This window comes from Manis javanica, chromosome 17, assembly GCF_040802235.1.
Source record: "Manis javanica isolate MJ-LG chromosome 17, MJ_LKY, whole genome shotgun sequence".
NCBI lineage: Eukaryota > Metazoa > Chordata > Mammalia > Pholidota > Manidae > Manis > Manis javanica.
In genome coordinates this window covers 38,437,645-38,450,426 of record NC_133172.1, presented here as the reverse complement: position 1 = coordinate 38,450,426, position 12,782 = coordinate 38,437,645, and the positions used below count along the sequence as shown (strand labels likewise).

Below are 12,782 nucleotides of genomic sequence, written 5' to 3'. Positions count from 1 at the left end.
TTTTTGTTTGTTGAGGTGCATGAGCTCCTTATATATTTTGGATGTCAACCCTTTATTGGATCTGTCATTTATGAATATATTCTCCCATACTGTAGGGTACCTTTTTTGTTCTATTGATGGTGTCCTTTGCTGTACAGAAGCTTTTTAGCTTGATATAGTCCCACTTGTTCATTTTTGCTTTTGTTTCCCTTGCCCGGGGAGATATGTTCATGAAGAAGTCGCTCATGTTTATGTCTAAGAGATTTTTGCCTATGTTTTGTTCTAAGAGTTTTATGGTTTCATGACTTACATTCAGGTCTTTGATCCATTTTGAATTTACTTTTTTGTATGGGGTTAGACAGTGATCCAGTTTCATTCTCTTACATGTAGCTGTCCAGTTTTGCCAGCACCATCTGTTGAAGAGACTGTCATTCCCCCATTGTATGTCCTTGGCTCCATTATTGTATATTAATTTACCATATATGTTGGGTTAATGCCTGGAGTCTCTATTCTGTTCCACTGGTCTGTGGCTCTGTTCTTGTGCCAGTACCAAATTATCTTGATTACTGTGGCTTTGTAGTAGAGCTTGAAGTTGGGGAGTGAGATCCCCCCCACTTTATTCTTCCTTCTCAGGATTGCGGTGGCTATCCGGGGTCTTTGACAGTTCCATATGAATTTTTGAACTATTTGTTCCAGTTCGTTGAAGAATGTTGTTGGTAATTTGATAGGGATTGCATCAAATTTGTATATTGCTTTGGGCAGGATGGCCATTTTGACGATATTAATTCTTCCTAGCCAAGAGCATGGGATGAGTTTCCATTTGCTAGTGTCCTCTTTAATTTCTCTTAAGAGAGTCTTATAGTTTTCAGGGTATAGGTGTTTCAGTTCCTTGGTTAGGTTTATTCCTAGGTATTTTATTCTTTTTGATGTAATTGTGAATGGAATTGTTTTCCTGATTTCTCTTTCTATTAGTTCATTGTTAGTGTATAGAAAAGCCACAGATTTCAGTGTGTTAATTTTGTATCCTGCAAGTTTACTGTATTCCGATATCAGTTCTAGTAGTTTTGGAGTGAGGCTTTAGGGTTTTTTATGTACAATATCATGTCATCTGCAAATAGTGACAGTTTAACTTCTTTATCAATTTGGATTGGTTGTATTTCTTTGTTTTGTCTAATTGCCATGGCTAGGACCTCCAGTACTATGTTGAATAACAGTGGGGAGAGTGGCCATCCCTGTCTTGTTCCCAATTTCAGAGGAAAAGCTTTCAGCTTCTCACTATTCAGTAGGATGTTGACTGTGGGCTTATCATATATGGCCTTTATTATGTTGAGATACTTGATCAGTTTATCCATTTTGCTCAGAGTTTTTATCATGAATGTATGTTGAATTTTGTCAAATGCTTTTTCAGCATCTATGGAGATGATCATGTGGTTTTTGTCTTTCTTTCTGTTGATGTGGTGGATGATGTTGATGGATTTTCGAATGTTGTACCATCCTTGCATCCCTGGGATGAATCCCACTTGGTCATGGTGTATGATCCTTTTGATGTATTTTTGAATTCGGTTTGCTAATATTTTGTTGAGTATTTTTGCATCTATGTTCATCAGGGATATTGGTCTATAATTTTCTTTTTTGCTGGTTTTGGTATTAGGGTAATGTTTGCTTCATAGAATGAGTTTGGGAGTATTCCCTCCTCTTCTATTTTTTGGAAAACTTTAAGGAGAATGGGTATTATATCTTCTCTGTATGTCTGATAAAATTCCGAGGTAAATCCATCTGGCCCGGGGGTTTTGTTCTTGGGTAGTTTTTTGATTACCGCTTCAATTTCTTTGCTGATAATTGATTTGTTTAGATTTTGTGTTTCTTCCTTGGTCAGTCTTAGAAGGTTGTATTTTTCTAAGAAGTTGTCCATTTCTTCTAGGTTTTCCAGCTTGTTAGCATATAGGTTTTCATAGTATTCTCTAATAATTCTTTGTATTTCAATGGGGTCTGTCGTGATTTTTCCTTTCTCATTTATGATTCTGTTGATGTGTGTTGATTCTCTTTCTCTTAATAAGTCTGGCTAGAGGCTTATCTATTTTGTTTATTTTCTCAAAGAACCAGCTCTTGGTTTCATTGATTGTTTCTATTGTTTTATTCTTCTCAATTTTATCTATTTCTTCTCTGATCTTTATTATGTCCCTCCTTCTGCTGATTTTAGGCCTCATTTGTTCTTCTTTTTCCAATTTCAATAATTGTGACGTTAGACTATTCATTTGGGATTGTTCTTCCTTCTTTAAATATGCCTGGATTGCTATATACTTTCCTCTTAAGACTGCTTTTGCTGCATCCCACAGAAGTTGGGGCTTTGTGTTGTTGTTGTCATTTGTTTCCATATATTGCTGGATCTCCATTTTAATTTGGTCATTGATCCATTGATTATTTAGGAGCATGTTGTTAAGCCTCCATGTGTTTGCAAGCCTTTTTGCTTTCTTTGTACAATTTATTTCTAGTTTTATACCTTTGTGGTCTGAAAAGTTAGTTGGTAAGATTTCAATCTTTTTGAATTTACTGAGGCTCTTTTTGTTGCCTAGTATGTGGTCTATTCTGGAGAATGTTCCATGTGCACTTGAGAAGAATGTGTATCCTGTAACTTTTGTATGTAGAGTTCTATAGATGTCTATTACGTCCATCTGTTCTAGTGTGTTGTTCAGTGCCTCTGTGTCCTTACTTATTTTCTGTCTGGTGGATCTGTCCTTTGGAGTGAGTGGTATGTTGAAGTCTCCTAAAATGAATGCATCGCATTCTATTTCCTCCTTTAGTTCTGTTAGTATTTGTTTCACATATGCTGGTGCTCCTGTGTAGGGTGCATATATATCTGTAATGGTTATACCCGCTTGTTGGACTGAGCCCTTTATCATTGTGTAATGTCCTTCTTTATCTCTTGTTACTTTCTTTGTTTTGAAGTCTATTTTGTCTGATACTAGAACTGCAATACCTGCTTTTTTCTCCCTGTTGTTTGCATGGAATATCTTTTTTCCATCTCTTGACTTTTATTCTGTGCATATCTTTGGGTTTGAGGTGGGTCTCTTGTAAGCAGCATATAGATGGGTCTTGCTTTTTATCCATTCTATTACTCTGTGTCTTTTGATTGGTTCATTCAGGCCATTTACATTTAGGGTGATTATTGAAAGATATGTACTTATGGCCATTGCAGGCTTTAGGTTCGTGGTTACCAAAGGTTCAAGGTTAGCTTCTTTAGTATCTTACTGCCTAACTTAACTCGCTTATTGAGCTATTATAGACACTGTCTGGTGATTCTTTATTTCTCTCCCTTCTTATTCCTCCTCCTCCATTCTTTATATGTTGGGTGTTTTATTCTGTGCTCTTTTGTGTTTCCTTTAACTGCTTTTGTGGGTAGCTGATTTTATTTTTTTCCTTTAGTTAGTATTTGGTTGGTCTGCTTTCTTTGCTGTGATTTTATTTTCTCTGGTGACATCTGTTTAGCCTTAGGAGTGCTCCCATCTAGAGCAGTTCCTCTAAAATACCCTGTAGAGGTGGTTTGTGGGAGGCAAATTCCCTCAACTTTTGCTTGTCTGGGAATTGTTTAATCCCTCCTTCATATTTAAATGATAATTGTGCTGGATACAGTATTCTTGGTTCAAGGCCCTTCTGTTTCATTGCATTAAATATGTCATGCCATTCTCTTCTGGCCTGTAAGGTTTCTGTTAAGAAATCTGATGATAACCTGATGGGTTTTCCTTTGTAGGTGACCTTTTTCCTCTCTCTAGCTGCCTTTAAAATTCTGTCCTTGTCATTGATCTTTGCTAGTTTAATTATTATGTGTCTTGGTTTTGTCCTCCTTGGGTCCCTTCTGTTGGGAGTTCTGTGTACTTCCATGGTCTGAACGATTATTTTGTCGTCCAGTTTGGGGAAGTTTTCAGCAATTATTTCTTCAAAGACACTTTGTATCCCTTTTTCCTCTCTCTTCTTCTTCTGGTACCCCTATAATGCGGGTGTTGTTCCATTTGGATTGGTCACACAGTTCTCTTAATATTAATTCATTCCTGGAGATTCTTTTATCTCTCTCTGCGTCAGCTTCTATGCGTTCCTCTTCTGTGGTTTCTATTCCATCAATGGCCTCTTGCATCTTATCCATTCTGCTTATAAATCCTTCCAGAGATTGTTTCATTTCTGTAGTCTCCTTCCGGACATCATCCCTTAGCTCTTGCATATTTCTCTGCAGCTCCATCAGCATGGTTATGACCTTTATTTTGAATTCTTTTTCAGGGAGATTGGTTAGGTCTATCTCCCCAGATTTCTTCTCAGGGGAGGATGTCTGGGTCAGTCTGGTCTGTATCAAATTCTTCTGCCTTTTTATGCCTATAGAGGTAGTTGTGGGAAGCTTGTGCGTGTGTCAGCTAGCAGAACGTCCCTGCTTGCTGGTTTGTAGCCTTCCTCTCCTGGGAGAACAGCGACCCCTAGCGGCTTGTGCTGGGCAGCTGTGCACAGACGGGGTTTCTAATTCTTGCCCAGCCACTGTGAAAGAAGCTCTGCCCTGCTGCCTCAGGCTGCTGCTCCACTATGGCAGAGTGGCGTTGGAGGGGAAACGGGCGGGAGGGTGTTTATTTCTGTGAGGGGCCTCCGAGCAGCACTACTGCCCAGGGGGTTCGGGTGCCTGGAGTTCCCCAGGATTCCCAGCTGCTGGGCTCAGTGTCCAGGGACATTTCTGTCCAGCTGTGGGGTCCCTGTCCCTTTAAATCTTTCAAAAAGCACTCGCTTTTCTTTGTCCCAGGGGCACCAGCTGCAGGGACCCACTTGCAGGTTTTACTGTCCCATTTCCCTAGTATCTAGCACCCTGTGCACTGTGTGTCTGTGTCCCCAGTGCAGATGGCTAGGGCAGGTATTTAGCAGTCCTGGGCTCCCTCTCCCTTCCCGCTCCGACTCCTCTCCTTCCGCCGGGAGCTGGGGTGAGGGGTGCTCAGGTCTCGCTGGGCCGTGGCTTGTATGTTACCCCCTTCGCGAGGCCCTGTGTTCTCGCAGGTGTAGATGTAGTCTGGCTGTTGTCCTGTATCTTCTGGTCTCTCTTTTAGGGATAGTTGTATTTGTTGAATTTTCAAAAATATATATGGTTTTGGGAGGAGATTTCCACTGCTCTACTCACACCACCATCTTGGCTCCCCAAATAATTTTATACCAGGCAGGATTTATACCCAGACTATGTCAGCTGCCTCATAAAGTAATATGTTAGAAACTAATGGAACTGAATAAATGACAAATGTACTCTCCCAGGAGTGCTTATAAAGCCAAAGCCCTGGTCATATCACCTTTGCTTACAAAAGGTTTTTCTCTATCTCCTCCAAATGTCATGTTTCTTGATAGCAGGCTAGCTACCAGTGAGAGGTAGAATGCCTGGCTCCTACTGATGGTCGGATTGGATTGAGCTTACATACTTAATATAGTCTTCAGGAGGATGTACTTTCTTTGGTGGTTACTTTTATGTGATCAAACTTGGTATTGTATTAAGTAGCACAAAGTTGTAAGTAAAGGTTAGTGTTCCTGGGAGTTGGATCAGAAATGAGAAGTTCAAGAATGTTTTCAGGTCCACTCCTGATTCCCTCTGAGATTGAGACTCAGAGCTAAACTCAATGAATCATCTGTAAATATAATTTAAAATGTGTATCTACTGAACACCATTAATGGTGGGCTTTTTGCTCTAGAATTTACTTTTAAAGGACATTGAGTGAAGTCTCCCTTTTACCTATATATCCTTTCCACCCAATTCTTCTTCCCAGAGGGAAACAAAATGTTAATATAGATAACTTTAAAATATATTCAAATGTTGAGATAATAGTAGAATGAACTTCTTACAGTTTCAACAATCTTTAACACATATCCAATCTTATTTCACTTATACCTCCCCAAGTGAAGTAGTTGGAGGCAAATCCCAGACATCAAATTATTTTGTCTATAATTCTTCTAAATATATCCTAAAATTTAAGTTCTTTTTTTGGTTTGTTTTCTTTTTAACATAATTGCAATACTATTATTATACCTAAAGTAATAATTCTTAAAGATTACCAAATCTCAAATTAGTACTCATTTGCCCCGGTACCATACATTTTTTTCCTTGATAATTGGTTTTTCAAAAATCAGGATACAAACAAGGACTATTTGACTTTTAAAAAGTTTGATATAATACGTATACCATAAAATGTACTCTTTTAAGGGATACAACTCAGTGGTTTGTAGTATGTTGTGCATTCATCACCACAATCGAATTCCAGAACATTTGCCTCACCCCAAAAAGAAGTCCCATGCTCAGTAGCAGTTACTCCCCATTCTGTCCTCTCCCCAGCCCCTGGCAGCCACTAATCTACTTTCTGTGTCTATGGATTTGTTTTTACTGGAGAGTTCATATCAAAGAATCATGCAGTATGTGGCCTTTTGTGTCTGGCTTCTTCTGCTTAAAATAATATTTTCAAAAGCTTGTTCATTTTTAGCATCTATTAGTATTTTTTACAGCTGCATAATACTCCATTATACTATGTACAGCATTTTGTTTATTCATGGTTGATCAACATTTGGGTTGTTTCCACTTTTTGGCTATTAGGAACTATGTTGCTAATGAACATTTATGTACAAGTTTTTGTGTGAACAGCTGTTTTCAGTTCTCCTGGGTATATACCCAAGAATGGAATTGCTTGTTCATTGTGTTAACTCTGTTTACATGTTTAGCTTGTTGAGGAACTGCCCATTTGTTTTCCAAAGCAGCTGCACCATTTTTACATTCTACCAGCAGTATATGAGAGTTCCAGCTTCTTTGCATCCTTATCAGCACTTGTTACATTGTGTTTTTTATTGTACCTGTCCTTGTGGGTGTGAAGTGATATTTCATTGTAGTTTTGATTTACGTTTCTCTAATGACTAATAATGTTAGCATCGTGTACTTACTGGCCATTTGTAAATCTTCTTTGGAGAAATAATTTACTCAAATCCTGAGCCTGTTTTTAAATTGGGTTGTTTGTCTTTTTATTGTGGAATTACAAGAGTTCTTTATGTATTCCAGATACTAGAACACGTGTCAAATTTATGATTTACAAGTTTTGTCTCCTGCTGTGGATTGTATTTTCACTTTCTTGATAGTGTCCTTTGGAGAAGAGTTTTATAGTTTCATTTTTTACATATTGGTCTTTGATCCATTTTGAGTTAATTTTTCTATGCGGCGTGAGGCAGGCATCCATTTTGATTCTGTGTGGTTATCCAGTTATCCCAACACTATTTTTTGAAAAGACTATTCTTTCCCTGCTGAATTGCTAGAGGCATGTTTGTTAAAAACCAGTTGACTAATGATGTAAGGGTTTATTTCTCGACTGTCTTTTCCTGTCCATTGATCTGTATATCTGTTCTTAAGCCATTGTCACACAGTCTTGGTCACTATAGCTTTGTGGTAAGTTCTGAGATCAATAGTGCACATCCAACAACTTTGTTCTTTTTCAATATCATTTTGGCTATTTGAGGTCCCTTGCATTTCCGTATAAATTTTAGGATCAACTTGTTACTTTCTACATAGAGGCAGCTTGGATTTTGATAGGGATTGCTCGAATCTGTATATTGGGAATATTGCCATTTTATGGCATCTTTATGATAGGCTAGTATGTCTTTTAACCTATAGGTTCTTCCTCCTTTTTAAATGTATGTTTTGTTCCCTTTGAATTTTTTGTGTGACGAAACTGAATCTTTATCCTGTTGAGTTTTCTATGCTCTAGATTTTGCTGATATCCCCCCCATGGTGTTCCTTTATACCCTGTAGTTCCTGTAAATTGGTAATTAGATCTAGAACTTGATCAGTTCACGTTGATTTTTTTGGCAAGGATATGTTGTATGTTTTGTATTTCCTGTTATCATCATTATTATTTTAATTAATGTACTCTGTTCATTGCTGTAGTTCACTTGTTATTGTACTTTGGGAATCATTGCATATCTGTACATGAAGAGCTGCTTCATTCTTTTTTAAGGCTATGTAGTATTCCATTATATGGTTGTACCATATTATATTTATACCATTTTTTATTGATGAGCATTTAAATTGTTTCCATTCTTTCTCTATTATGTTTCATTGAGTAACTCTGTAAGTGCATCATTTTTCACATTTACTATGTACCGGGTTAAATGCTTAGAAATCAAATGATTAGGTCAGAGAGGATATACATTTATATATACTTTAGATAAATACTGTCAAATTGCCCTGCAAAGAAGTTATTTCAGTTTACTTTCCCATCAGAATGTACACACACACAAATATAAAACTTCATAGAAATATTAAACATTTCAACTAGTTAACTAGTAGCCCTGTATCTGGTGCTTACGCCCTTGTAGGAACTGTATGAATTGATCACTAGAAAGGAAAACTTGCGTGGCTTCTTTAAACTATCGTAGGCAGACACTTGTATTTCAAAAAAGAGCCATCTTTTTGTCATTCTAAACCCCTTTTCCTACTCTGCCATTCTTTCAGCTGAAGCTGGGTAGGAAATACTCTTTTGTTAGATGCTAAGGCCCCACAAGAAGAGTATCCCCTCAACCTGCCTCAAAGTCTTGTCCTCAGCCGTAGAAAGCGTTGTCTCTTTACTTCCCCAGAAGATAGCTCTATGATTCTAATGGAGATTCAGACTTCCCCCACTGGAGGCCCTGGACTTAAACTCTGAGCAGAACCAATGAATGCACAAGTTGGTCCCATTTACTCTCAAGTCATGCATCTGTCTGAATCCCAAGAACGTTCTGTATCAGTAATTTTCAGTGTTGATTTGGTATAACAATGTGGTCCTGCAAATGTAGAAGTTGGCAGGAAACTTCACCAAATGGGTGAGATCAGAGGGCGCCATTTTTTCTCTTTGGACAGCTAACTGCTTTTGGAATGAAATTTGTCAGAGTTACAGTCTCTTTTCTTTCTTGAAGCCTCCTAGATGCCATAGTGGTCCAGATTCCTTGATTGCATATCTTGCTGGCTTCCATCCTTCTCTTAGGCCAGCTCTCATCCTGTATAGGTACCCTGAACTTGATCCTTCTTTTCTATCTAAGATAGACTCTAAAACTCAATTCATCATAGAAATATCTAATAAAATGGCATGTCACTGAACAGCTTCACATAAGTACTTCATTCTAAGTAACTGATTCATACTCTTTTTTTAAGTTTTTTTTAAACAGCCACATTTTTCTCACAGAATACTGAAAATATGATTGTATATGTGAAAATAATAATACAATGAATGGTTCAGATAATGAATGGTATACAGTTTTATGTTGTATCCCAAATTTTCAAATCCCCCTGCCCCTCCATCCCGTTAACAGTTTGCAGTGAAACTCTGTAAAGTGTCTTTAATACATTTTCCTGTGTTCTGTGAATACTGGCCTGCTGAGCACCAGGCTGTGTGCTATATGCCCAGGGGAGGGAATGGTGAAGAGGGACTCCCTGCCCTCAAGAGACTTGCAGTTAGAGGAGGATGCAGGCAAGCAGTCCCTGTCATCATTAGGACTGTCCAGTCATATACAGCCTTCCTGTCTGTAAAACAGGGGTGCCCTGGGGTTACAGAGCTTTGTGAGATTGTCTGTCCCTAATGTAAATGGCCTAAGGTGCTGTTTGAATGTTTGCATTTGCCTTTCTAGAAAATTGTCTGAGTAGGGAGTATATGTACATAATAGAAAATTCAAAAGGTCCAAAAGAGTTCAGAGTAAAAAGTTACATCTTCCCTGTTCCCCAGCCACTCAATTGCTGTCCCTAGAGTAGCCACTGTTAACCATTTTTATGTGTAGTTTCAGACATAATCATGCATATACATGGGCAAGCCCCCTACCCCAAATTATAACTTTTACACACATTTGTTTCTTTCATTTAGCACAGTATCTTGGAGATCATTCAATACCAGTACACAGAGATGCTTTACTCTTCTTAATGGCTGGGTAGTAGTCTGTTATCCTGGCCCCCAGTAGCCCATTAGTATCAGGCTGAACAGTAGCCCATTACTCTCGTATTAATGAATCTTTTGGTTGCTACAATCAACAATGGTACAGTGAATGTTCTCTTATGAACATCACTGAAGGTTGAAGGATGTTGCTGAATTACCCTCCAGTTGTCAGGTATCATGTCATCTCCTACAGATATAAAGAACCTGTTCCCCATACCCTTCTTCTTTATATATTCATTCTATGTCTAAAAGTTGTTTGTTTTCTGCCAACTGTTCATGTCTTCTGTCCCCTTTTCTATTCAGTTTTGTAGCTTTGGAAGATCGGTTAGTTGATAGCATAAAGAATTACCTTCTGTGGCATTTGTTGCAAATACTTGCCTCTGATTTCTGGTAGCCTTGTTATTTTCCATCTGTGCAGTCATCATTAGCTCTCTTCTCACTTTTCTACTTCTTCATGATTTAACATTGCATGTCTTTAGCAGTTTCTTTTCCTTTATTAGAACTTATTAGAACTTGTAAAATGAGTAAATACCCTGAACTTCTGGACTCTATGTTTGAATCTCTTTTTGCTTCTCAGTGTTGTGTTTTACTTACTCTTGATTTCATATACTTGGAACCATGTATCCTTTTCACATTTATGTCAAGTGTTAGTTGGGGTTTATTAGGGCAAAATTCTCAAAGGTAATGTACGTGTCAGCCTGAGACAGTGAGGCTTGAACTCCAGCCCTTATTCTGAGGTGAGCTCTGGTATCATTCCAGTGCATTTTCTTTTGATTCAGATTCTTTACAGTCTATAACGTTTTATACTCTAAGGGACCTTCAACCCTAGCCAAGTCATTTGATCTCCCTTGTCAGTCAAATGGGGGATAGATAATATCAGGTTGTGGTAATGATTAGTTGAGGCTGGAAACATTGAGAGGGAAGAAGAAGGGTATGATTGAAGTCTTTAACTTTTCCTTTGATCTTTAAGCCCTGTATTTTCTAGACTGAAGCTTCTGTCACTGAGGTTCTGTAGTAACTGTGGGTTTCACTGGGTGACATTCTGCATGGTCTTAAAATGTTCTCTGATTGTGGCATCGGTTTTCTCAATTGTGAAAAAGGAACCCGTTTGTAAGATGAGGCTGAAAATAGTGTTGCCTGCTTAGGGTTTTGAGGCTTCCATGGTAAATTAAAGCCTTCGGTACGGTACCCAGCCCATGGAAAGTACACTCTCCACTTTGATGACGTGACAGTCCTTCCTTTTTTGCAGAAGCCGCATCCTGTGTGTCCCTTGGAAGCACGTCCTTGAGCGGTCCCTCCATCCACTGCCCCTCGGCTGCAGTTTGTGTCGGCATCCTCCCAGGTTTGGGCGCCTACTCTGGGAGCAGCGACTCTGAGTCCAGCTCAGACAGCGAAGGCACTATCAACGCCACCGGCAAGATCGTTTCCTCCATCTTCCGAACCAACACCTTCCTTGAGGCCCCCTAGCTCCTGTGTCCTCACCACAGGGTACTCCTCCCTAAGAGTAGACAGGACGGGTTGCTCTGCCCGTAGGCATTACCTCCCTCAGAAAACTCCTTGCCTGCTTCCTGTGCACACTGTGACGTTTTTAACCTCATCTAAAAATGTGCCAGAATCCACTTGTGGCCCGACTTGTGTTTGGTTTCTTTCCACTCCAGTGTTGATGCCCAAACCTGATCTGCTGCCTCTTTGCTCATGGATGTTGTGAGGTGGGGCTCAGGGCCCAGTGAAATTCCATCAAAATGCCCTGGGACAACTGGCACCAGCTGGTGTGCAAAGGGTTTGGACAGCTCTTGTTTCTTCTTTTTCCCAGTAGCACAATGAAGCAGGGGCAGCTGTTGGATAGGTATTATTTAAACACTGTCTAGATTGCCGTGCTGTTGTTACTGCATCGTGGGGCATGCGATGGGGGAGAATTGACCCAGGCGATAAAATGGTGCACTCCCCTGGAGCCAACCAATTCTTGATGTGTGTCTAAGTAAAGATGATAAACTACATCTGCAGGGGCATCACTTCACACTCATCATTCATTGTGGAGTTTTTCCTTACTTTTAGCTATTCCTTCTCCTCCCTCCATCCTAGCCCATTTAAGACTCAACCTTAGAGAAACAAACATAGACCTTATTTCATCATGGCCAGAAATCGGACATGCGGGTTGTTATGTGGACTAAATGATTTATTTCTGGCAATCCCCGGAATCCTAATATTGCACACCAGGGGGATGCATATGCATATTTCTGACCCTAGTGTGCACTCTGTTGCGGCCCTGGCTGTTTGATAGATTTCTAGTTGTGGCTTCTAACTGTGGAATCTATTTCTAGCCTAAAGGTGCTGCCTTTGTTCTTTTCTCCTCTTTTATCTGCTGCCCCTCCTGCTTTGCCCTGTCCACACAGAGCAGTGCTGGGGCTGTGAGAGGCCGAGGCTTTGAGGTACTGCTCCACTTCTGTCTTATAAGGGGAGGCAGGGGCCCAACAGAGGGAGACAAAGTATGGGGGCCTCAAGGACAGAGGGAGGCGTGGGCCTTTTAAAAATCTGTAGGTGCCCTGCTTCAGGAGAATGAGCCTCTACAGTTCTCTCCGGCTGGGTTCCTACTTCAGTTGTTTCTACTTCCTTGGGTGTGAGACGGAGAGAGACTCACACACAATGTGTTGACACCGTGATGCTGGCAGGCAGAGAAACTACTCAGCTTTAATGTGGCAGAGAGGCCCCTGGCGCTCATCCAACCCCCTCCTCCCCTTCCAGTGCAGTGACACTCTGGTGCCCGTGGGCAGATGGTGACTTCCCTTTACCCATAACTGGTGCCTTGTGTAGTCTTCCTCCTCTTCAGAGTCACTCTGTGCTAATCGTTCCTGACTGTCAGCA

At 39.9% G+C, this 12,782-nt stretch overlaps 1 protein-coding gene across 1 annotated transcript in view; it reads left to right on the top strand.

Moving 5' to 3' along the window:
- Nucleotides 1-11,551, top strand: part of PSME3IP1 (proteasome activator subunit 3 interacting protein 1) — a 35,919-nt gene extending 24,368 nt beyond the window's left edge. Inside the window, exon 8 of the mRNA XM_073225878.1 lies at nucleotides 11,170-11,551. Within this exon, the coding sequence (XP_073081979.1) occupies nucleotides 11,170-11,387 (218 nt within the window). The 3' untranslated portion in view covers nucleotides 11,388-11,551. The remainder of the gene's footprint in view (nucleotides 1-11,169) is intronic.
- Nucleotides 11,552-12,782: the final 1,231 nt, after the last annotated feature.